We start from the raw sequence: 26260 nt of genomic DNA, 5'->3' as shown, positions 1-26260 counted from the left end.
CGTGCGCTCGGTGCGTTGAAATTATTCCTAAATACTTTTAAAAATGTTCAATTCAAATACTAGGAAATCATATGTTGTACCTAAATGTAATTTAATATTATGTAGGTAAGTACATAAGTAATAATAAATAACTTCATCTTATAATGAAACAATTTCTAACCGGATTGATCGCGAATTTTTTGATTTTACTGTGGCAGGAAAAATTTAAAATCGATAAGTATGCGATTATTTCGGTTAAAAACTGTTTCATTATAATATGCAGTGATCGTAAATATCTAACATATTACTTATACCTATGTATAATATATGACTTCGTCCGCATGGAAACCCTTCCCGCGTAAATCCCGATCCTTCGGGAACTCGAGGATAAAAAGTAGTCTTATTATGGGTCTTCAGCTATATATCAAATTTCATCGTAATCGGTTCAGTCAAATTTGCGTGAAAGAGTAACAAACATCCATACATACTTACATACCTACATACTTACTTACATACATACATACATACGTACGTACGTACACACATACCTACACACATACGTACATACATACATATGTACGTACAATGACATATGTATGTCATTCTATGTATTACTTATGTACTTATGTATGTACATATGTACATTCTCACATTTCTCACAAACTTTCAAATTTATAATATTAAGTAGGATTTCGGAAGCAACAAAACCTCTATTTGTTCCACAAATAATTCGCAACCATTATTCCATTTATTTTAGGTAGATTATCCGATTGCCCTTTTTAAAATCCTTTATCCATTTTATTAATTGAATAGTATTTACTATTATTATAAGTTATTTTATACATAAGCGGACGAAAACACAACAAAATACTACGCAAGCTATTACACCTACAACAGCGATTGGCGACTTAATACTAAGCGGGACGCGGCCCGCGCGGCGCGGTGAAGTAGTATGACGTCACAGCCGCTCACGCGGCTGTTAGCGGGACTCGATATTTTTCGAAACTTTGAATGCTTATAAAATCAAAACTATTTGGTATTTTTGACTAAAACAAAAACTAGTTTATATGTATACATACAGGCTATACTGTGTCAAAATTTCAAGCGATTTGGCATACCTAGTAACATTCTCCATTGAACTGTGACGAATTTTCCACGGGCTATTTTCACGAAATTTTTAGACTCAATTTTCCTGAACGCTTCGTGAAGATAAATAAATTCATAGGTATTTTTTTTATTTCACTATCGATTATGTCAATTGATTGTATTTAATTTTCAATTCCTGGTAACTTTGAATACAAAATTATATTTTAGTTTACAACTGAAATGGTTCTTTCGATTTGTTGTTATTAGAACATAATTGTTACATGACTTGATTCGCTGAAAAGGAGTAACTGAGTACTTTAAAAATGTAATTCTGTAAGTGGGCCATTTAAGCACACATTAATCAGGGCTGTAGACTATGCAATTAGCTAATTAAAATTGCAACCCGCTGCGTCTGTGGATGTCGTCTGGATGTTGCGCGCCGGGAAGAAAGCGCGTAGGCGTTTGCTCCTTTATAAGTACTGTAGTCGCGTGTATCCAGACATTTCTCACAACAACTGTGTGCCAACTGGACGCCCACTGGGAACAATACTAAATACTCTTTACATTTCCCATTTCGTACAAAGTTTCTCTGTGTTTTGTGAGAATGAAGTTACAATACGTGTGTCTCCTTTTTGGAATTATTTTGTGTTCCATCGTCATGTGTGAAGCTTTGCCGTTTCGGGGTGGAAATATAGATTATGTGAGTAAATTATTTATTTTATTGTTTTTATTCTAAAAATAATGTGGAGACTAATTATAATGAACACATGAATTAAAGCACGTGGGTAAAAAAAAATGTTGAATCTCTAGGAGCGCAAAGAAAAATAAATGTCTTGGTCAACAGGTAACTTTCATAAGTTTTCTTAAAGTTTCCTGTTGAGTGAAATCCGCGGCTAGTATTTTATTAAATCCTTTCAATATTTTGTTAGTTTAATAAAAAATCGAATTAAAAATACTGTACATATCTTGAAACTGTTACTAAATAAAGTGTGTTTAATATTTTATTACATTAATTGCAAACAAATAATTTTCTTGTTAAAAATGTTCTTCCATATCTTTAGCTAACACTTAGCGAATACATAAATAGTATTTACCCGAGCAAACAATGATTTTCTTAAAATCAATTTCTTAGACTTGATGCAGAGCCTGTAAAAAATAAAGAAACTTATCAAGTATAATGGATAGACAGCTAAACAATAAGTATTCCATTTATGTACACATATTATTAAGTTACATGTGGCGCTGCAATTTCAGTTTTCAACGTCTGACTGCGCTATGTACCCTTATGTTTTTGGCAAGCTTATTACCATATCGAACATGTGCAATGCAAATGACGTGATCCGACCAGATGCGTATTTTTGCAGCTGTGAAAGTATTGGTTTGCAGGACTGCTAATATATATATCTTCATGCATTAATCGATGACTAATAGTAAAAAAATACATATCAGATAATTTATACAAATCTCTTCGAGTCGACACGGTAGGCCATAATAGAAGTAATTGCTGTTTTCACTGCTCAATGATGCAGATCACAAGACATTCCACATGTTCAATATGCGTCTTCGTTGGGATATTCAAATCAGAGGGAATGATTTACCTACAACGAACACATACTCAATGTATATTCAGATGAAAATAAGTTTGTTCTTAGTAGGCTATGTAGAAACAATAATATCAACGCTTGCGATCTCTACATAACATATTTTATTTTACTTCAAAAACAACAAAGGTTATGCTAGAAATTGAGGTTAATACTTTTGTAATCAGCAGTTGTAGTCAACAATTTAGCAATTAAAAAGTCGAGTACTAATACGAAAAGCGCTAATACGGTGCATGAGGCACGCAAGAAACTTGTAAAGCACGTGAATACTGCATTTATTGAGCGATACCTACGTTCAGAAACTGTACACGTTCAATATCTAAGTGAGGCGAACGACTGTGTTCGATATAACAGCCAGTAACACCACGTTTACGACCACTTATTGTTATCTTAACGTTCAAACGGTTTGCTCAAAGCAGGGAGCTTTCAGCAAACAAAAATATTAAAAAAGCGGTAACGATTCCACAAATAATAAACACGTTGATAAATTCTTTGTGGATTTTAGCTTTTAAAGAGGGTATTGTTAATGTTCTTAGCAAGTTGATAATGTTCAATGAATGGTTGGAAAATATTAATGTATATTTATTTAAGAAAGCTTAATACGACGGTTTTTTAATTTTCCTAATATAGAATCGTAAACTGAGTTTCTTGCTAGCATAAGGCTCTACCCCCTTTCCGAGCTAGTGGTAGATTCAGTAATTGTAACGACTATCATAAGTGTCAATATTTGACCTAAATGAATAAATAATTTGATTTTGATCAATTTTCATCGTTACTTTGTTCACAGATGGAGGCTCTTCGACGCATGCAGCAGATCCCGCAATGGCACTGCATGCGGTACAGGAAGTTCCACCTGCACGGCCACTGCAGCCGGTGGCTCCTCATGCGGAGGACCTGATACCCTGGATGATGGCCCCGCCACTGGAGTCGTTGACCCCACCACTCACATCACATGATCAATCAATGAATCTATTCAAATTTCAATCTAATGAGAGATTAATGAACTGTTTCGTGTAACTTTTAGACTTTCGAAATTACTGACTGACTTTAGGGACCTTTCCTGTTTTAGATATGTAATTTAGTATTTCATAGTCGTAGGAGTATGCTACTTAGATGTTTAATACTATTCTAATATTTTCTAGATTGTAGAACTTTAGGAATGTATTCTTTACGACCTAATAAGTGTAAAAAGTAACATTTACATCGTTTCCAAAGATTTTTGTATCTTATAATTAAAGTAAACTTGTAGGATTTCTTTTCAGCTCTTGTAAAACATAAAAAAATGAAATCATCATTTCAAAATACTCATTAATATCCATTAATAACTGTATTCTGTACCTTTGTAATAAAAAGCCGATGGACTGGAGTATGCTATAAAGAAAAACGACTTTAACAAATAAGTACCTAAATTACTTACACTGTTTATTTTTCTAAAACTAAGATAAATATGTGTCTTTGATGATATGTAGAGACAGAGAGTAATTATAACACGCAACTTAATTTAATTTTAATTCTAAAATAATGTTTCAAAAACATCATGAAAGGCATACTTCAGTCTACCTGCTCGTTAACTTATCTGTAAAATTATCTGAGTACTTACTTATAAACTAATCAGTATTATACACAATTTTAACTTTAACAATTCGATAAAAATATTATAGTGAAGTATAATAGAGTAGTTAAGATTCTGTTGTTACTAGAAAATAAAGCAATTGATCTAAACAAAGTCTATTTATTATCTTCCAACCATATCTGTGTGAAAAAATAGCAAGCCGAAAGTCCAGGCCAAAGATCTTATCACTTGATAAAACACTGGTTGTTAAAAGTTGCGCAATAAAAGACAGTAAAGATTTTACTGTGATGTAATTGAACACAATTATACAAGAGAGGACTATTCAGACTGTCTGTAGAGAGGAATGGGCTCTTACATCAAGTTTAACCGATGTCTTCCTGTTGCAACTGGTAACTGGGCCGCTTCCAGAAACTACGGAACAGTGCATCTACCTTTAGGTACAAGTACATACAAGCGGAGATTGTACCATTTCGTTATGAAGTGAATCATGTTACATTATTATGTCATAATACCTGCCAAGTGAACGCTCTACACTGCCTTAATCTGATAAACACGTAATGCCACATAATAAGGAAATGCACTTATTTTACACACCTAAAGTGTTCTACCTCTCAAGTGGTTCGCATCACAAAAGCTATTTTCAATTACACACTTATGTTTGAAACATGAATATATTTCAATAATGGAAAATCACAAAGCGAGAGAAACAATTTTCGCAACACGAGCAACGTAACAAGTTACAAATGTGTTTTGATCCCATTCTGAATACAAAGCTGCACAATATGAAAACCACAAAGCCGTGAGAGTGCTTTTATATTCCATATGCGGTTAAGCTTAAACTTATTACACAAGTCATAGTTGTTGAAAGAATCGGACTCATAATCTGTTTATTCAATTATGGTAGGGCCTTATGACGTCGTCTTGAGCTGTGTCTTCTACTCCACTTATAGGATACGGACCTTGACGCACAGCTTTTTCCATGGTTTTAAGCCGAATTTCTTCGACATTTGCGGTATTGATGTTTGGTCTGTCGTCCATATTCTCGTTTCTCAATCGCTTTTTATTCATCCATAAATTATTAAAGAGACGTATAGTGAAGAAAAAGAAAAGCTCTACAAAACTTAACAGACTCGCACCTACAAATAAGCCTGTTGTTCCTCCGACAGACACTGAAAAATCACAACATTTTTATTGTTGTAAATATTAAAACAAAGATTTTAAGTAACGAGATGTTTACCAACTAGATCCAGGCGACTTCTAACAACGTTTCTCTTGAATCTTTCAGTTGGTAAATAACCAAGAGTAATTTCAACGGGCGCCTTTTTTTTTATTTTTCCCTTAAGGCTGAAATAATAACAATGACCGATAAGAAAAACAAAGAAAAGACCTAACATATAACTAATGCAAGTCTTGTCAAGGTCGTGTTAACATGTATCATATGAATTCGTAGAGTTAACTACTATCTGTCTAGTTTTAATAAATATATTATACGACATACGTACCTAGCATAATCGCTGATAACAGAGATTTCGGTCTCGTCACACGAAGGTAAACAGTGACACGTAAGACCGGGCCGGAAAGCCCATTTCGGTTTCAGAGTGGTTAACGAACTTGCCAGAGCGTTAAGACAAGCCATTCCTGATATGTTGCAAAGTTCTGCTTCAGCTGAAATATTCACATCACGAGCATTTCTATACACTCAGATAATAATCGTCACAAAAGAAAAAAATATGTAATTAGGAAAAACTTGTAAGTATTTTAATCTAGGAGTAAAATCACTAACTGTTTAACACTGTTTCTCGTGCGCTTAATAAGAGAGGGCCGAAGGCTGTTCTCACCTCAATTGTATAGCAGTCAGAAACAATTAACTTACTTTGAATCATGGGGCAATAAACTGTACCAATATTATTTTTATTAAAGGTTGGATCGATTACTTAACACGGCCATAGAAATCTATGGTACAGCTTTTAAAGTTTTACATAACAGTTACATAAAGCAAGTGAACTTACTAGTGCCGGGTATAAAGTGGTCGTTACATTTGCACTTATTTAACTGAGCCCTTTTTCGACATAGGACAGTACAGGCGCTGTATGAATATTTTGGGTAGAGTCCATCAGCATTCTCGTCATGGAATCGGCAAGCTCTTTGTTCTGTAGTCGTTTCTGTGATCAGAGGATCGTTCTCTATGTTGCGGACGGACACGACGCGGCTACGCACAAATTACAAAAATCAACACATTTTCTAAAGTCGTGGGTTCGGATTTAAAAAATTTAGTGTAGGTACTTAAGTACAGTTTCCAAAGTGCTGATCTATATTTAAAATAGGCTTTCACGTGTAGGCCTAAGCCGGATTACTAATGGAAATGGGAGCGTTCGAGTTGCAGCTAATGGATTTGGGCTATTCGAGTACGTATGTATTACATACGAGTATACTCACATATAACGCTTAAATACTCGTTTCATATATTCCCTCTAAGATATTTTTCAAATACATTTAACCGACTTGAAAACTACAGTGATCTTAATCAGGATGTTTTTACTGTATGGTATGGTACGGTATGGTTTGATTGTATTTAGACTTAACAACGTATATACATTTTCTGATAAACAAACAACGGATGTTTTTCAATAAAAAAGTAACTACATTGGTTATTTTACCGCATAGGAAATACATGAGTGTGGAGCAGTCCAAATCTTACCGATAGTTGCTACCAAGGTTAACCTTTATAGTTGACGATAATAAGGTAGTTATCGATGGAACTTCGTCATCTCCTAGAGTGTATACCTGAGAATAAATAAATAAATAAATAAATATCACCCTTGCTCGTAATAATTTCAAACCGTTCATTACTTTATACATTTGTTATTAAGTAAGTTTAGTAAACTCACTGTAGACGGCAATCCGACGTCAAATCTAAGAACCCCACCTTGATTCTTCATATTGTTGATCATTGGATACGGGTTTTGTATTCTGGAATATTAGGCCACTTTAAAAAAAAATTCTCATAAAATACATTAAAGCAATCAAAAAGAAAAATACATAAGGCTACAAACATATACGGTTTGGCATTATTAGATTTATTAGGCCTAGTCGGGCAAAACCGAATATGTGTAGATGAAAGTTCGGGAAGAATGCTGCTTGAAATCGCTACGAAACAGAGAGTAGTAATTGCTTCGAATCGGTTTAGTTGTTCGATAAATGCCGAAACAAACGTGCCAACCCGAATATGTGTGTAGCAAGCCTTACTCAGTTTGAACCGAATTGATGATGAAACACGGCCCAATATCAGTTTGTATTGGCAAAAAATGTTCGCAGCAAGGAAACTGCTTTGCATTATAAGAGCAGTTTTTCAAAATCCTATCGCAGTTACTCCGGACCAAGTTGGCATAATAACTGTAGTTGGATAAAGGACACATGGGATCTGGCTTAGGGTTGAGGTAGCAGTTCTCTACGAGAACGAAGCTCACTCCTCGATAGTAAGCTATTTCTCGCAGCGCATCTTCCAAGTCCATTAAATGTTGTGGGGTCCAAATCCTGTGGAAAATAATATAGTTTGAAGCCGACTCATATGAACTATTCGTAATTGATAATCGTATGAACTATTAGATGACAAAGAATCTCTACTAAAACTTAGTAGATTTCTAATGTAACACGTAGTATCATTGGCCCCCCTAAATGCATTGGCAATTTGAACCTTAAAAAAAATATTAATGTTAAGATACGATCACAAAAACTAAGGAAATAAATTGATCTAACAATCCCTATTGCTATTAAACTCTAAATGTTATCTTATAATATATTTTGCACGCAAATGATAGAATTTATTGCACTCACGTATCAGAGACGTTGAATATTTTAGGATCGTTGGCGGTTTCACAGACGGCTACTGTTGGCATTTTAGTATCCCAGTCTATGTAGCCTGTTTCAACGCCGAAGCTGATGGGACTGAGGATGAAGGCCTCCCAAGCAGCTATGATGAGCAGCGCCGAGCCGTACCATGACAACACCACCAACACCACCCACAACAATCTATTTATAATACACCGGATTACATGATAATTATGTTATAATACCTTATTTATTAACATTTTAAAAGGCTTTATAAACTTATGCTAATTTAATTAGCATAAATAGTCGAAACTGATTAATTCAATGCTCAACAGTTATCTTATTTAAATATAAACAAAAATACATACTTTCGTTTATGTTAATTGCGTAAGCAAGGAAAAGAAGTGAAATCTAAGTAAGTTATTTGTTTTTTTTTTAAGTTACCTTTCAATCCAGTGCTTAGTGTCGTCAGCTATAAAACGTATACCCGCGAAAGTGCAATTTGCACAGTAATCTATGATTAACTGTTTACAAATCGTCTTAGTATCCGACATCTTAAAACAATAGCTTGGTACCGAGCTTCTGTGCCAACACAATGGATCGAATGCACCACTAAACTTACACAACGTAATACATTTTAAAGTATGTGTCATATTGTGCAAGTGAACTGAATTATTAATATCTAATTAATTGTAAACCATTATGAAATGACGTGCTCATGTACAACGAATGCCTACAGCCCAAGGGCATATAGTTTATAATAAAAAACCTTGTATGTGCAATTGTTTTGTTTATTTTCAACAAGAGGTCATGGTTCACACAAGACCATTAACAACAAAATGAAAATTACAAACACATTAAATCATAAAACAGCACAAACAATGAACACAAGGAACGTTTTACATTAACGTAGTCTATATTTACATTTATATACACTTAAGTAACGTCTACTATCTACAATCGATATTCCAATATTATACATTTTCTTACTAATTAATGTTGGCTGTATTTAATCAATAAACAGCCAACATACACGTAAATACGTAATTTTATTTTTCAATACACCTACACCATCCTCATAGACGATAAAAATTTGATTATAAAAAGTTTACTCTAATAATCTACAAATACTGTAAAATATCTTGGCTTGGGAAATATGATGAGTCATGGAAATCAATGTGCTCTTCGGGGAGTATCACAGCGATTTGCTTATGATTTGGCACTGAACCTCCAAAAAATCTCCTCGGGATGAATCCTGCGTGAGTGAGGACTTTGTATATTTCTGTACGAGGGACCTTACTCGCTTCACGTTCAAATACCTTAAAAAGAGAATGGACCTTCAATCGTATTGTTTTGCGAAATAATTACATAATTTAATGGATATTAGTTGCCAACTAATGTGGCAACTCGATATTTTTCCATAATATGATCTAACATTGCGAAGTAGCTCTTACCACTTTTTCCCCTTCATGTAATAAACTGGTCAGCGGTAAGACCTTTAGTAAATGCGGGTTGCGTAACGCTGGGCTCCTGTGTAGTGGATGTAGGAGTTCTTCCTCCTGTCGCAACGCCACTACATCGGGGTGTGGAGGAGGCAGGCAATTGACCAGCCAACTGCATGTAGTGAGCAACAATACCAATGACTTCATTATGAATGGAACTCGTGGAACCTTGAAAAGAAGTTCACGCTTGTTAATTTATTGATGTTATGTCATGTTATTGATTGAGGAAGGTTAGGGTTTACAGATTAGATGCATATTAATTTAGAGGCCTTAAGTTAAAACAACTGCCATAGAACCTCGTGATACGAATAACCACTCAATGAACTTGATTGAAACAACAATGTTCGTCGGAAAGCAGCGAACAGTTTATGCAGTTGTCCTTACGTGACGTCCGGCAATTTTACTTTCAGTGGTAAATCAAGAAAATGAGCCTACCGATGAATCTGAGAGGCATATAATGACATAATGGCGGCTCAGTTACAGAAAATTAGAAGATACGAATCTGATATTACGCTAACTCTGTGATTACTGGGCCTACACCTACGTGTAACCTACATAGACATCCCATTGAGATTTCACATGAACGTTCAATTTAGTCCTATGTACTTTGAGTCGCATTGATAAAGATAAGACTTTGGTATTTTGTAATACCTATCTTCTTATTAAAAAGTCTTAGAAAGCGGATACTTTTCTAGTCAGTATTAATTCTTAAAAACATTTACGTAAGCTAAAAAATGTTTTCGCATCTATTTATATACGAACGTACGACGATGTACACTTGACACAAATAGTTAAGTTACAACCAAATGTTCTTTACCAGCATTTTTTGCCGTAAGAAGCCACGTGTTCCGACAATCACTTCAAGGTCGAAGAGACGGAGAATCAAAACATTACTTTCAAAAACATCTGCGGACAATCAAATCGTTGCGTTGGTCAACATTCGAGAATGTACGGACGCACCTCTTACACCTTCTACAAAACATAGTGGCAGAATCGTTTGCAAAACTACTCAATAATGATGACCGTGTGAATACGATAATAAAGCAGAACGGATGGTCTTGTTTGCAGACTTTATTATTATTGCTACTTTTAATATACTACTGAAAACTGCTAATGTGGAAATAAATAATAATGTTAAGTTTTTGAAACATTAGGTTATTACTCAATGTATTCTAGCTTAATATGTTTACTTACTTAATTACACCGAGGCTAATGATTAATTTCATTCATTAATTTGCAAGTGTCTAGTGTTTTTATTCAAAGAACTTGAATGTCAAGTTACGAAAAATATGATTCACAATTTTAATTAATGGTTTCATTAACGTTGAATGGTCTCCCCGCTGTTTTGTATTTCTTTCGTCTATTTATAATTTTCCTCAAGAAAGAGAAGAGGAAAGAGTTTGCAAATTGAAAAATATATTTTTATTGCCAATTGTATTTACAAAACAGATAGATAAAATTGCAAACGAATGATTTCTAATCGTCCTGATAAATAATTTAAGACGACTATCGACTCCTTAAAAACCTTATAAACGGCACTCAAGTTAGTGACATACCTAAGCACGTTGATAGTAGAATACCGAATACCCAAGTAAATTAACCAAACTACTGTTAACTGCTATAAGATGTTTAGTCAACCTGAGGAAACATACCTTAATTTAAGACAAACATTCATATCTAAATTAGGTCAGAGTCCATATACCTAGTCACAATATGTAGCGTTGTACTACGATCTATTTTAAGACATTGCTGACTGTTATTATGTGTAATTGTTTTCTATAGATTTATAAGAATACTAATAATATATGTAGACATTAATGCTTCCTACATATAATACAAGTGCCGTTTATATGATGCTGCCCATTGTATAGAGGTTTAATTAAGAAAGTTAGACAACAATATTACGAACTATAAGTTTATGTGTTCTTTCGGATTAAGTATTTTTGTTGTTCCGAATAAGTTCTTGTTATTGTTTTCGATAAACGAAAAATTGAGTTCTGAAAAATAGACTTGTAAGATACTAAATTCAAGCCTACTCACCTAAGGACTATTTTTATAGAAGTAGTTATCCTAAAACATAATTTTATTTACCATCTTAAAATATAATTCTATTCATCATCTTATAAGTTAAAAAAGCAACCGGTACATACCTATAAAACAAAAAAATCCTTTTGTCAAAACAGTACAACAAGTACGAGTGCACTAGAACTTAACACATTTGCACTTAAGGACACTATGAACTTCAACGAATAATACGACAAGTGTATTGACGGAAGGCTGTGTCTTCGGCCAGTAGTACTATGTGTGTGGTGTGAAGAGAATGGTCAGCGATGGACCACCACCACCGGCGCCATCGACCTATTGCGATAACGTTAAGCGCCGGTGAATAACTTAAGTCACAATATAATATTGTCTCAAGCTTTTGTGAGCTTACCTACTTAAGTGTTTCTTTTTTAAATTATGGTTGAATGGGTATGACTTATTACAGAGTAATTATAGTTCAATGTTTTTTTTTAAATATTACTAATTAGTTTGTATATTGTTATGAAGAAATGGAAAATGTACTTTTAAATGTTTAGGTACATAATAGACAACCAAATCAATTGTTTGAAGATAGAATATCTTACTACCAAACGTATGTTTGGCAGCTATACAGCTAGGCAAAAGCTTCATACGGAAAAAAAAGTACGTGTACAGTTATCGTACTAGTTATGTATAGTGGAATTAAGAAGATTTTTATGTTTCGGAACTATGCACAAAATAGCAGAGACATAGTTAATTATTTTTACTAGAAAATGAATGATTCATAAATACTTGGACGGTCACGTGAATTCAAGGCTTACTTTCGCGCTCTACTTACTCCTATTACAAGTGCACATATGAAACAACTTGTAGTGTGTCATAAATAGACGAGATCTTATCTCTATATCTACAAATGCTTTCTTAAACAATGTTTACAATAAAGACCTTATTGAAAAAATTAAAGTACCTATTTACGGTTACTTTAAAAAAATATAAGCTTACTAACTTACAATTTCAGAAACGTAATTAAACGTAACTTTTTTGAGATATTTAGCACGTTTTAAATATTTTGCGATTATGGTTAAGAACAACAAAATCAACATGAATTAAGGTTTTTAATTTACGAGAAGTAATGATTTTATATGGTGTTAATAAGGAACAATCTAGATTGATTAGGACATACAGACAGGAAAGCATTTATAAAGTAAAAATCTTGAAATACGGCGCAGTTTTTATTACAAGTCGACATAAACCAACCATAATAATTATTTTGTAACATTAGCATTTAGTAATTTACTACATTGTTGACCAACACATTAAATCAACCCCTGCTTATGTACTTAACAATAATTCTACTATAATAAGTCCTTATGAAACATGCAATGTATTATTGACACAAAGCACACAGCTAATTGCACCGAATGCATAATACACTGGTTCTATTCAAACGTAGCTTTTACTTGGGAACAATACTCTTCGCATTTGTACTAGAGTAAGTTCTCTAGAGAAATGTATTTGCTTGTGTTTAATACATTAAATACGAATATTGTTTTGAATCCGCCTTATGATACTAAATGCTCGTCGTGTTCTAAGGTACATGGACATAGGTAAGTAGAGTATATTATTAGTTTTTCTTAAAAACAAATGTGTGATTTTAATGTACAGTTGTAGACTGTGCTTTAAAAGTTTTCTGTCTGAAATAATTAGTACTCAACATAATCTTTTAAGTACTGAAAATTTCCTTCAGTTCTTATTAGCCTGTGCGACAACGATTGCATCGTGTGCCGCAGGTTCGATTTTCATAATTAACATTTTTTAAAAATTATCAACATACTAAGATATCAATGAATAAATCTATCCAATAATGCCAAAGCAAAAAGTGAAACTAGAGTGCCGAGCAGACAATATTATTTAACAGCATGCACATATAATGAACTCTACCATTGCCCCTGGATCTTCGCATAGAAGATTAACTTTCTTGTATTAATATTAAATCCTGTATCGATTATATAAATTATGCATATAAATGTAATATGAGCAGAATGTTACGCATAACGGTTTTATTGTCTCATGCAGATTAGATTGCGTAAGAGCACGTGAGAGGCGCGGGTGGCGCGGGCGCAAGCACAGCCGCCGCCAGCGCCACGACAAGATGCGATGGGGAAAGGACGTACAAACTGACCGCCTGACCAGAATACTTGGATGCAATAACCAGTGGCGGTAATGCAACAAACTAGTCATTGCACTTCCAATTTCAATCATATTTCAGAAATTATGACGCAAGTCATCCGCTGATATACATTTTAGCCAATAGTCTAGCCGACTCTAGCCTTTTCGAATACATCGAACTCCAGAGACAGATAGTTATGACATTGTAGGCGTCACATTAGTAGTAAAGTGACTTTGTTCGTAAAAGTATAATATTTCATTAGTAGCCTGTTTACTTAATAAAATAGTCTAACTAAAGTGATGCTTAAAAAAGTTTCTTGACTGTACTTCTACAACAATGTCACGATAAACATCAACTTTCCGTTTATTTTTAGCCATGCTACAGCAAGAATTTTAATCAAACGTTGATGACAGGTCAAAGAAATTAATTATATTTTATGAATCACAATATTAAGATGTAAATTTTCCATAAGTGAATGTAGGCGGTTATAGGAGATGATCAAGTTGTTTGGTAATAAGTTTTGCAACACGTTGAGAGCCTTCGTGTGCGGCTAATCTTACAACTACGGGGCTTGCCTATGGTCATGTGACTGAGTTTCGTCAATGATCTTGAATTCGGATCTTTTTAGTACGTAACATTTTGCGACACACCATTATTATGCACTCTAAATTATTTACAGTCTTTGTTTTGTTATCCTTAGGGCAGCATAATTCATAAAGTCAGTTTAGTTTTTGATCTATATCTATGAATATCGAAGGTATAACGTTTATCTGATTAGTATCAGTAGGCACTAGCAGTACACGAGAAGAATCGATCAATCATAGCAATTAACCTTCCATCAAAGCAGATGTTATCGCAAATGGAATATTTAACAACTGGTATTTACTTTCCCACATACAACGAGCGAATGGAAATAAATGACTGACTGGTACAATTAGTCACAAGTACAATACCTGCCTCAATGTCCGTTTAATTTCCATTTAGAGGTGAAACTAGTCAAACCTCATTCTCAGTATGGATAAAATGTCACAAAATGCGTATTATGAATATGCATATCGTCGTCGTTTACGCAGGAAAGCGCCGGAGCCTAAGAAACTGGATATTTTGAAAGCGAGCATCAAGACCATCAGCAGGGAATACTGTCAAGAGTCGTCTATTTGCGGTCTTAAGCATTTGGTTGATGAAACCACGCCGTTGCTCGAAAGGTACCGTTCACAATTCTATTCTGAACTACTACATACACTGCATACTCTACCAATAAATGGAGTACCAACTACCAACTTGTAAAAAACCATAGGATATATCTTAGGGATTACGAAATTAATTGAAAAGCTTAAGGAATATTCTGAGATATTTCGTTGTACTTTACACACGTGGACACGAAATTCATATTATTATTTAATCACTAATTTTAGCAATCTGCGTAAGTATGTGTAGTTACTTATTCTGTCAGCATCTCTGCCAATGTCATTACATACATAAAAAGTAAAAGATGTAAGATATTGCGTGTGTAATAACGTGTGTTGCTGCTCAAGTGCTTGTTACGAAGATTGCAAGTAAACTCGTCATGAACTTGTTCAGTGGCAGGTTAGTGTTACCGCAATTACCGCTAAGCATGTCTTAAGTGGAGGAGATACATGTGTTACGTTATGCGGCTTTCGAATGTTAAAATCATGTTGAGAAAACATTTTGAGTTTAGTTGAGAAATGTACACAAAATACATACTAGACAATCTAGTTCTCACACTTATTTATGTCTCAATAATAACAAATCAAGCTGGAAGGATTAAAGATTACCCGATAAAAACCTTAGGACTTTCTTATATTAACTAATATCGAATATTGCACGGAGATTATCACGATGATGCATTTTTAATCTGGTTTACTTAACCTTTCGGAACTGGATGCATCGTCTTAATCCTAGTGTATTATAATAATATATTAGTTAACCCATTACTTACATTACTCAACCCTTCTTCAAATAAATATTTGATTCAGGAGAAACTCGATCATTATCATAATAATGTCAATTTTATCGTCTCTTAACAGGATCATCTGGATAATAATACTAGTGGTTGGTCTGGGATGCTCCTGCTCGCTAGTATGGCTGACATTCAACAAGTACTACAGTGCACCGCTAGTGATGACGCAGATGCCCGAGGGTACCCCTGTCAGTAAGATCATATTCCCTGCTGTAGGCCTGTGCACCAATAACAGAATCAGCAAACGTGCTGCTTCGACCCTGGCTAAACAATTGTAAGTTATAATATATTTATTCTTTATTTACTTATGTTCTGAATTATAAAAATATTTTGTGAGTTGGCTCTCTCTTAAGCCAAAATTTCAAATAGATTTTATAGAATAAGTCTGGTTTCAAGGTATGTAAGCCAGTAAGCTTGAAAAATCGAAGTTACGGCAGTACTTTATAGTAATAGTCAGAACTTTGAAAATGATTATACCTATGTAAAATTACTTTTAGCTTGTTTATATTGAGATCTCAATATACTCTTTCAGAATCAAAGAAGAAAGGAATAAACACTACAATCAAAGTGAGATGATGAAGATGCTCCTCGGCTTGGGTCAGTTGTATGGATTGAACTCGGTCAAACTGAACAACGTGTCTCCTATCAAGTTGCATCACATTCTTGGCGAATACGACGTTCACGAGCTAATGCGAAGTGTATGTATTAAATATATGTGCACAATATGCCTTTTATGTGCACAAGTATGAGCAGAGATGTATCGATAAACACCACCATTTAGTTGCAATCTATAGCCAAATAACGAGTACGTTACCCTGCACCCATCAATCTTTCCCAACTCGGGTACCGAACCCTAGTCCTCGACTCTTCGTACGACATACAAAACCTGTCGTACCATAGGCCACAGATACAATCACAGTATGTCAGTTACTCAGACACCAATGTCTTTATCGTAATAACTAAAGAATGCAGAGAATGCAAAATTCACGATGAGTTTAAAGTCCAAGTCCAAAGTACAAATTTCGGTCAAAAAACAAAAACATGGTTACGTATTACGTGGTTACGTTTCTCTTATAATAATAAGCTAGAAATATTACGAAATCTAATCAGATGATATCACTCCTGTCTGTGTGAAATACTCAAACAATAGTTGAACACTTTTATTTTACTGAAAAAAGTGAGCCTTTAGAGATTATAAATAGGGATCCCAAATATAAACATCCGTTTTAAAGGTATGACATTATGATTATAAACGACCTAAATTAATGATATTTTTACTACGATTATACAAATCGTAGTGTAACCTAGAGAATGTTTGTTTGCAGTTAACACCTAGGTGTGAAGATCTGCTTGTAAGGTGTGTGTGGAATACGGAACCGAAAAAATGCCTCGACTTGTTTGACTTTCGACTCACAATGAATGGATACTGTTGCACATTTAACTATCTACGACTCTACGATACATTCTTTCAAAAGTAAGAACAATAAGGGCAAGTTTCATTCGTAACGAATAAGTGTCACATAACCCATCTAATATATGAAATCTAGTGCAAAAATTTCACCTGTTATGCTATCGGTTGCTTATCTAGAAGGGGTGAAAACGGGCCTAAATGGATGGTTTAATCTCCTGTTTATCGACTAGTCTTCTTTTTAACCGACTTCAAAAAAAGGAGGAGGTTTTCAATTCGACTGTATGTTTTTTATTTTTTCAGTAAAACCGGGTCCACTAGAAGCATAGATATGTATAGATACGGCAACAAATCATTCTTCGATTTCGACCAAGGGCTCAAAATACTGCTGCGTATGAATGAAAGTGATGATTTCTTTTACAATATTCCGTTACAAGGAGCTCAGGTACGACTCGTTATAAAATAGTACTAGAGGTATATGTCGATCCAATTTTAATATTAATGAGTGCTTGTATTTTCCTTCAGCTCCAGTTTTCGGATGCTTATGATTTTCCTGATTCGCCGAGTGGAAGTTTTGCTATGCAGATTGTTAGTCCTAGCGTACAGGTAAAAACTAATAAAGTATATTCGTAATATTGAACTGTAGGCTCACTAGACTATGTACAATTTTGTTGGAGTCCAAATACGAAACATTAAAATATGACGTCGTCAGCTCAATGAATTGTAAAAAACGACTTTCCAGTTCAATGGCACTAATCACATGACTAGACACCACTTTAAGCGTTAGGTATATTTTTAAAAACAGTCACGTGAATATTACGATATTATGTTAATAATATTATATTGTACGCTTGTTATTGCTTGCTCCATCAAAATAACATAACTTTTAAAAATTTTGGATTTCTATGTCCTTGTACGTTGGTAATAGATACTTAGTTGGCAGTCTGGCGGAACCTTATACGCTTTCTAACAGCTCAGCCGTGGTTATTTTAAGTAAAACATTGTATTGCTGTTACATACATACATAAATCACGCCTTCTTTCCATAGGTAACAAAAAGAACGAAACATAGGACGATCCTTACAGACTACCTTTGCTTCATTCTCATCTATCTATACATATCTTATCATATAGGACCATCGGTTACCGCTACTACTACTAACTAGATAAATAAGAATATGCTGTCCTTAACTTAATTTCCTATTATAAATATAAATCCTGGAAAATAGTCTTGGCACCCGTAGTTTGTTATAAATTGTTAAAAATGTTTTCCAGCTAATTTATTGATTTTGTTGTATGCATAAACCTTTTAGATGACAGTGATGGTGTCTGCAAGTTTCACAGAAGCCTCTCGAGACATTCAGCATGTGCCGATCAAACTAAGAAAGTGTAGATTCTACGACGAGTCATCGTATCTGCCATTTTATACGTACAGCGACTGCATGCTGAAGTGTCGAATGTCTTTTCTACTAGACCATTGTAATTGTACACCATTTAATATGCCCAAAATGAGGACGGTTAGAACTTGTAATATGAAGGATGTGCCTTGTCTTCAAACGTATTATTGTAAGTACCATTGATGTTAAAATATCTGGTTCCTCCAGCAGGTACTTATGTTAACATCCATTGCTGATAATAAAATCGATATTCGCGTCTGTACCGTGCGTTAATATTGTAGAGACGGAGTTTGCAAATCATACCCTGCAATAGTATTGCGTGAAAAGTTTGCAAATTTATTTTGTGTCGAAACTATAAAAAATATTGTTAAGTTAATGCATGCCATATTGTGTAATATTACTGCAGGTATAGGGGCTTCTTTAGACCTGTATTAATGTATATAGATACGATGTAGGTGCAGCGCAGACGACAGACTATCCGTGACGCACTTTTTAGTCTGTGAAAATAGAACCTATACAATAATATATTTGCTGCATACTGCATATAATTGCATAGGTTCTATTTGTTATGCATAACGTTTGTTTCCAGCTCAATCAATAGCAGTACGTCCAAACATAGATCAAGTGCCGGTTGAGCTTGAGCTGGATCTGGTTAACGGCGGTATTGATTGTCCGATGTGCAACCCCACCTGTTCTAAAACTGCATATAGCTATGACTTCAACAACGTCATTATTTACCCAGAGTACCTCAACACTGTGCCAGATAGCGACCGAGATGACTGGCTGTGAGTTTAACAAGTTTATTGCTTTTTATGAAGAATCCTTTGTGTACTTAAATAAGACAATGTGTGAGATTATTAAATCATTTATTAATATCAAAAGTACAAAGAGTAATTAAAGTGCACAAATAAATATCGTGAACGACAGACAACAAAAATATGGTGTTTTATCGCCTTATCTCGAACGTTCGGAATGCGCAGCTGTTTATAGCTCCCTCGTTACGAAAAGCAGCCTTTTCAATCTTCGATTTGGGACTTCCGACCTTTTGTAGCCAAATCTTCATATCTTCGATGGCTCCGAGAGGTCCCTGCAGCTGTCCTATCACAGTCCCTTGAGCGGTATTCATCACCCATCCCTTAAGACCGAGTTCGGTGGCTTTCCTTTGAGTATGTTTTCTAAAGTATACGCCTTGTACCTTGCCAAACACTTCGAAATCAGCTGTAGTCAAACCCGCCTTTCTATTTGGGACAGCCATTGTAAAGAAAGTTGAATAATAAGATTGATTTTATCGAAAATATTGAAAATCAAAAAGCAACTTCACATTTTGACACTTTTTTGTTTGTTTGGCGTTGTTCGGGAAACAAACGAAACAAACGCTCGATGCCTGCTTGTTTTTCAATAACAAAGTTAAATAAGGTTGTCATGGAACTAACAAGTAGTTTTACTGCATAATCTACTTTGCTTCTTTTTTGTTATCAAACAACATTTCTAGTGTAAATAGTTCAAAGATATTACATGACATGAATGAGAAACCCTACAATTTATAGATGCAATTGTTAATTGAAACAAGTACAGAGAACAAACAGAGAAATGTAGGCAACAGTTTGTTATGCGGAGGCGTGGAACACACTGGAATAGGTCTGTGCATTAGTTGTGAACAACAACAATACACATTTGTTACAGGCAGGGTGCAAATTTCACCGGCACGTCAATTGTTCACGTGAAATACGCGAGAGATGTGGCCGACTGCTACGGACAGAATGTTATTATGAAGTGGTTCGATTTGATCAGTAAGTCTTAGTCTTTTTATTCAGTTTATTTTTTGTATGCTCCTAAAGAGTCTAGTCGATCATTTTGTTTCACTTACGATCTTGCCAGTGGTACCTACTGCAATGATGATAATCAATGTATTCATTTGTGCAATGCTCCAATTTTTATAAGTTCTTCTTATGATCAACCAATTATGTACTAATCATTATTTTTGATTGAGAAATGATAGCGCAATTATTTTGTTGTAAAATGCTATGTATAAATTTGAATTGATCTCATTACTTCATATTTTTAGGTAACATCGGTTCGACATGTGGCGTCATAACAGGCTTCAGTTTTGTATCGGTCCTAGAGTTCATCTATTTCTACACGGTGAAGTTATTCCGTGAGATGCAAGCGAGAAGACTCCGAGGAAAAAATGGCACTAAGAATACTATAGAACCGCAGATACCTGCACACTTTGAACCAATAAGGAGATACAGACCGATTTACTGGAACGAGCTTACTGGACCACATCGATTCAGTCCACACCCTACTTAAACCTAGACGGCAATTTACTGAACAACATAACACTAGTAGAATTTTATGTAGTGTGCATATGTGTTTTAGAAAACTTTTATGAAACAGTACCCTAACAGACAGTAGAAACACACCACACAATAATATTGTTATCAGGATAATGATTTTAGGAATCTGGCACACCTGTGTGGTTCTCATGTTGATTGTGATCTATGTTAGAGTATAGGCGCGTAGCATAATTGTATTTTTCATTATTATCTTATCATTATTTATCATTAGCTACAATAATTGTAGTATTACGCACGAAAGCTGTGCTATTAAATTATAGGATGTTAAAATGTTATGAGTCATTATGCGCCCATATTTCAAAGAGATAAAGCGATATGGATTATAAAGAATCGTGGAAAAGATACTTCGAGATTTGGTGGAATGGTATCAAAAGTTTACCGCAAACTACTTCTATACATGGATTTAGGTTTATTGCTGATACGGAAAGGCACTGGGTGGAAAGGTAACATTCATACACGCCCGTAGATATAATTGAGGCTCAAGGTCCATCGTCTAGTAAATAATATTTATTTTTCAGAATATTCTGGCTCGTAGCGGTGGCATTTTCATGGTACGGCTCATCCTTATTGATAGCGGCTCAGTACGATGCATTTCAAAACAATCCCATCTCTTTTGTCGTGGAAACTACTTACAAGGACTGGGATACAGAATTCCCATCGGTCGTCGTCTGCGAGAACGATAATTCTAATCGTGTGGAAGAAATATCTGACGGGTAACTAGTAGTAAGAAAAATATAGGCACACGTGTTTGTTTATATGTTTCATTTATTTATTCTTTGTTTGTCTCTAGATTATGGGGCAAGGAACACGATTTTAATATGGAAGAAGTACTGAAAGAACTCGCTTTCTTCAAGGGTATCACTTACTACACATCAGAATTTTGTAACTTAGTAGACCCGCTGCCGGACTGTGTGAAGACGAATCTTACGTACTACGCGAATTTAGTAAGTAAAAAATATACCACTGCACAATTATTAACAAACTAAACGAGTAAGCTTTCCTTTACCTAATATTCTTCAGGTGAGAAGTACTTGTAAGGAGATCTTAATCAATTGCACGTGGAATGGGAGGCCTTTCAACTGTTGCGAGTATTTCAGACCGATGGATACGGAGCTCGGTACTTGTTATGCAATTAATACTCTACAGGGAAGGTAAATAATAATAAAACCATTTAAAACTTATGTATACTTGCAATGTGATTAGGGTATAATTTACTGACATTGCCAAAATTTTGTTTGCAGGGATAAAAATCCTGTTAAAATGGATATGATAAGCAATCGAACTACAGGCCCCGGAGTCATAAGTTTTGATGTAATGGTCACTGCAAATATTTACATTTTAAATGAAGAGGAAGTTCCAACGATAACCACTATAGGCTCTGATGTTTTGTCGGTGGGACAAGAAGTTTATCACAAGTGAGTAAATTATAAGTTACAACTAAATAAGTACTAACATTCAGTAGATATCCTGGAACTACTGAAAGGTAATCTGGTATACCTACATGATTAAACCATGAATTAACCTTTTTTGTATCTACAAATAAAAGTTATATTCTGATAAATATTTATCTTAATACTAGAATTTTATTGATATCAAAATCCTTGACTACCATATTTTTGAGACAATATCAACAACTATCAGCATTTAGATCAAACTAGCACTCAATCTAACCTGTAACTTGTTATGCAGACGTTATATAACAATACGCAACATCGAGAACGACGCAGGCGCACGTTTGATATCGCCAGAGAAACGTAAATGTCGTTACACAGATGAGAACTTCTTGCAAGTGTATAACCACTATTCATACACCGCGTGCACGGTACAATGCAGAAAGGATGCACAATTGCGCCTGTGCAATTGCACCAATTACTTCATGCCGAATGTTCCAGAACATCTCAAGTGTAATGTCAGTGGCATCATCTGTTTGAACAGCCATGTTCACCAGCTTTCGGTAAGTGTGCAAGACCAAGTTTATACGGTGCCTAATTAGGCACAATACATTGTAACTCAAGCTGTTGTCTTGAGGAATAGACGTATAAGACTTTTGGTTCATATTCTATGGTGTTGGTTAATATTGGACAGGAAATAATGCAACATAATAAATAAGTAGTCAGTCTGAATGTCACATATTTCTCAATATGTTTGAGAATTGTCTACTGACTGATTAATATTATTGAACTAATTCCAAAGTCTAATTGCTGTTACTAAACAATTGTTATTGAATTAGTTGACTTATTCACGACATTAAATTTAAAATCAATCTAATTCGAGCTTATATCCGTCGTTCTGTTTACTTGTGGAAGAACAAATCTCTCAACCATTTCATCAAACAATTCTGTGAGTCTAGTTCGATATCTTTCATCTTCTTCAGCATGTCCTATAAGCTCTTTACTGCGGGTCACAAGGTTTGCTACTTTAGCAGTCTCAGGGTTAAAAAATATTTCTTCTCGTCTAGCTTTACTCATAGCAATGATTGGAGTTATAAGGCTGGCCTGGGTTATTCCAAACACAATACTTTTCTCATAAGCTTCCATAATAGTATCTTTATCAAATATATCTCCAACATTCACTCCACCATATTCTAATTCCTTAGATAATACTGTATAATAAAATTGTATGAGTTGGTTTGTCCAAGCATTTCTGTCAGATCGAGACGTATTAAAATATATCAATGAAGACAAATCAAGCATCGGAGAGCAGTAAAGAACCGTTTGAAAGTCCACAAACAAGGCGTGATACAAGCCAGCTTCTTTCTTTAAGAATATATTGTTAGTCCAAAGATCACGGTGCACTACAACGTTCCGGTACTCAGTGCTAGGTTTCATAAGCTCAATAGCTCTGTCATACAATGTAGGCACTACCAATTCAAGATATTCACTAAAATCAGGTCTCGATTTATATTTGGAAAATACTTGTAGAAAATCTATTACAGCTTTTTTACCAGTGTTCCGCCAGTATATAGTCTTCATGGGTTCCTGCAAGTAATCGCTGTAGTCCTCCCATATTCTGTACGGTCGCCCCAATTCTCTACTTTTCTGTTCCTCAAAAATTAAAGCCTGTGCGTGAAACCTGGCCAGAGTCGCGACAGAAGCCTCTATTTGTTCAAACGTTAAAGTATCCTGATGATGCGGCATGAAATAGCCTTGTAGTGTCACATTTTCAAATACAAATAAGTCTTCTCTTACTAACAATAATTTAGGTTTCCATTTATGTGTTCCTGGAATTAAAAATATGTAGATCAGAATAATGTGTAAGCATGGCACGGAACCTGAATGGAATAATAAATTAGTAGGTAATTATTGAGTTATTAGTATTCTCACCGTTTAGATTTTCAAATTCAGGAAAAAGTTTACCCAGCATGGTATATTCCTTCTTGAAAAATTTTAACTCATTTATGTATTCAGTTTTCCACTTGTTAAACCTCGGCATACATTTCACAAACAGCTTTATTTCCGACGTTTTCCCATTTGACTCAGCTATTATTATAAGGTTTAAATGTTCGCCTAAATTGCCAATCGTTTTGTCTTCAAATTTCTCTATAGACCACTTTAACACATTGGTAAATCCACATTGTTTTGCAACCAAACTAATTTCGTTTTCGTTTAACAATTCCATATTGTAATGAGACGCTCACAGAACTCGTGACGTCTTCGTAAGCCACGGCAATAGTTAGAAATGTAGACATTTAGATTTTGATAAAAGGCACGATGTAGATAAATACACCTACTGTTAGATAGTAGAGATAATGATAATCTATTATTTTGACACCGCTGTCGAGGCCGACCGTGGTGCAGATGGCGTGATGATCTGCTGCTATTTGCAGGTCCATCGTAGAGTAGGGCAGCATAAATGTATGAAAGGTTAAAGGATAAGCCCTTCCTTAACAGTGGTATATTAGAATAGTGGTCTCTAACTATTTAAACAAATATCGTTGCGGATTTTAACTATCTTACACGTGTTTTCTTCACAGTTATACTCTGATAAAGTTTGCTATAGTTTACGTACATTACTTGAAATATTTTTTAAAATTTGTAAGTCCTACCTATGTAACTAACTACACAGGTTCTCAAAGCAAAATGGTCATCCCGCTTCGGGCTGTCTTGTAATTGCTTGCCGTCGTGTACTGAAGCAGAGATCTCTATTACAAAGGACTTCAAGTTTGTGACGACTGAAAACTTCGCTAGCGTTCAAATAGAGCTGGCTGTATTACCTAGCGAGAGATACAGGAGGAATGTCGTGCGCGGAGTCCTTGATTTAGTGGGTACGTTATAAAATATTCTTATTTATTATTCTAGCTACCAAAAGGGCGATTTCCTACCACTATCGACAAGACGACCTAGAAAACCACTCAAGTGTTTTCTATGAAAAACCGATCACCGTCCCCTAGCGGGTGTCGTAGAAATTAATCTTTCATGGATTTTTTTTATTGTATATAGGTTGCGCTACTGTAAACTATAAAATCAAGCAAATTTTCGAGGAGCTGCAACTTGCTAAATATAAAAAGTATCTTTTGATTTAATAACGGAACTGTCCATGTTAAAGTCCTGATGCTACTAAAACTCGGTACAAATCTAATAATATATAGAATATTAAATAGTCGTTAATGTAAACTACCATCTCAGTGTAGATACATCGAAAAAAAATACTATTTTGGATTGCTAGATTAATAAACAAAGATGATCGAGTTTTCAATAAGAATGTTACATTTTCATTACAGTGTCAACGGGTGGTACTGGAGGTCTATTTTTAGGCGCCAGCCTCCTTAGTTTTGTGGAGTTGTTCTACATCTTGTTAATCAGACCATTCTGCGACATCTACAGTCAGCGCGACGACGATCCTTGGCACAGGAAGTTTGGGATGCGACGCCTACAAGACAATAAGTTTATTCCTAACTGGGGCTGGACTTTCAACAGGAACAGAAACGCAGTAGGCACTGATAAAGATAAGCCTTTCAGTACAGATCGTAGGGACGACTAGCTGACTCCTTCCTGGCTCTATGTACGGAAATTAAGGTTTTCCACTGTTAATGGTGAATGAGTTTCTCGAATTACAAGTTTTGCTTATATAATGTAGATCTTTTTCAATCTCACACATACTGTGTTGTGTATTGTTCTTTCTCAGCGTGAAATTAAGGCGACAGGCTTGACTGATCTTGCACGAGTGTGTTATAATCTACATAGATGAATAAGTATTCAAACTTGTTGTTAAATAAATCTATACTTACTTAATATGTCGTATGTGTAAGTTAAATATTGGTACACTTACATATCTTATTTCTACTTACGTGTACGTACTCTCTTCACGTGTTGTTTGATTGAATATAATAAAACAATTAAAAAGCTTAATAACAATTA

The 26260-nt window shown here is 34.8% G+C and overlaps 4 protein-coding genes and 1 pseudogene across 4 annotated transcripts; 2 read left to right on the top strand and 3 right to left on the bottom strand.

The window, feature by feature from the left end:
- Positions 1-4378: 4378 nt before the first annotated feature.
- On the bottom strand, positions 4379-8700 carry LOC142978011 (sodium channel protein Nach-like). Its single transcript, XM_076122221.1, has 9 exons — positions 8512-8700; positions 8074-8268; positions 7486-7773; positions 7128-7209; positions 6938-7023; positions 6249-6448; positions 5742-5904; positions 5477-5583; positions 4379-5408 (listed from the first exon to the last, which is right to left on the bottom strand). Exons 1-9 carry the CDS (start codon positions 8619-8621, stop codon positions 5131-5133), a joined length of 1509 nt encoding a protein of 502 aa, XP_075978336.1. The 5' UTR covers positions 8622-8700; the 3' UTR covers positions 4379-5130.
- A 6062-nt stretch (positions 8701-14762) lies between these two features.
- Positions 14763-20867, top strand: LOC142977892 (sodium channel protein Nach-like). Its single transcript, XM_076122022.1, has 10 exons — positions 14763-14966; positions 15810-16016; positions 16275-16440; positions 17068-17216; positions 17454-17595; positions 17676-17756; positions 18463-18715; positions 19136-19331; positions 20230-20336; positions 20612-20867. The coding sequence occupies exons 1-10, from the start codon at positions 14776-14778 to the stop codon at positions 20854-20856; spliced, it is 1737 nt and encodes a 578-aa protein (XP_075978137.1). The 5' UTR covers positions 14763-14775; the 3' UTR covers positions 20857-20867.
- On the bottom strand, positions 19402-19911 carry LOC142977897 (acylphosphatase-1 pseudogene; annotated as a pseudogene).
- Positions 20868-21040: 173 nt separating the features above from the next.
- Positions 21041-26258, top strand: LOC142977893 (sodium channel protein Nach-like). The gene is made up of 8 exons (XM_076122023.1): positions 21041-21346; positions 21422-21616; positions 21694-21847; positions 21924-22054; positions 22145-22318; positions 22593-22857; positions 24969-25167; positions 25624-26258. Exons 1-8 carry the CDS (start codon positions 21219-21221, stop codon positions 25881-25883), a joined length of 1506 nt encoding a protein of 501 aa, XP_075978138.1. The 5' UTR covers positions 21041-21218; the 3' UTR covers positions 25884-26258.
- LOC142977895 (uncharacterized) lies at positions 22900-24561 on the bottom strand. The gene is made up of 2 exons (XM_076122025.1): positions 24227-24561; positions 22900-24123 (listed from the first exon to the last, which is right to left on the bottom strand). Exons 1-2 carry the CDS (start codon positions 24519-24521, stop codon positions 23168-23170), a joined length of 1251 nt encoding a protein of 416 aa, XP_075978140.1. The 5' UTR covers positions 24522-24561; the 3' UTR covers positions 22900-23167.
- Positions 26259-26260: the final 2 nt, after the last annotated feature.

Source organism: Anticarsia gemmatalis, chromosome 13 (assembly GCF_050436995.1).
Source record: "Anticarsia gemmatalis isolate Benzon Research Colony breed Stoneville strain chromosome 13, ilAntGemm2 primary, whole genome shotgun sequence".
NCBI classification, from domain to species: domain Eukaryota; kingdom Metazoa; phylum Arthropoda; class Insecta; order Lepidoptera; family Erebidae; genus Anticarsia; species Anticarsia gemmatalis.
This window is presented reverse-complemented; position numbering and strand designations above follow the sequence as displayed.

Bases quoted from the DNA above. Each gene is read 5' to 3' on its own strand.
- LOC142978011 (XM_076122221.1), bottom strand. From the start codon at position 8,621: ATGTCGGATACTAAGACGATTTGTAAACAGTTAATCATAGATTACTGT. The intron at 5,905-6,248 runs GTAAGTTCACTT...TGAATATTTCAG, and splicing joins CCACTTTATACCCGGCACTA to CTGAAGCAGAACTTTGCAAC. The intron at 5,584-5,741 runs GTACGTATGTCG...TTATTATTTCAG, and splicing joins GTTATCAGCGATTATGCTAG to CCTTAAGGGAAAAATAAAAA.
- LOC142977892 (XM_076122022.1), top strand. From the start codon at position 14,776: ATGGATAAAATGTCACAAAATGCGTATTATGAATATGCATATCGTCGT. The intron at 16,017-16,274 runs GTAAGTTATAAT...ATACTCTTTCAG, and splicing joins TCGACCCTGGCTAAACAATT to AATCAAAGAAGAAAGGAATA. The intron at 17,217-17,453 runs GTAAGAACAATA...TTATTTTTTCAG, and splicing joins TACGATACATTCTTTCAAAA to TAAAACCGGGTCCACTAGAA.
- LOC142977893 (XM_076122023.1), top strand. From the start codon at position 21,219: ATGGATTATAAAGAATCGTGGAAAAGATACTTCGAGATTTGGTGGAAT. The intron at 21,617-21,693 runs GTAACTAGTAGT...GTTTGTCTCTAG, and splicing joins GTGGAAGAAATATCTGACGG to ATTATGGGGCAAGGAACACG. The intron at 22,319-22,592 runs GTGAGTAAATTA...CTTGTTATGCAG, and splicing joins GGACAAGAAGTTTATCACAA to ACGTTATATAACAATACGCA.
- LOC142977895 (XM_076122025.1), bottom strand. From the start codon at position 24,521: ATGGAATTGTTAAACGAAAACGAAATTAGTTTGGTTGCAAAACAATGT. The intron at 24,124-24,226 runs GTGAGAATACTA...TTTTAATTCCAG, and splicing joins TGAATTTGAAAATCTAAACG to GAACACATAAATGGAAACCT.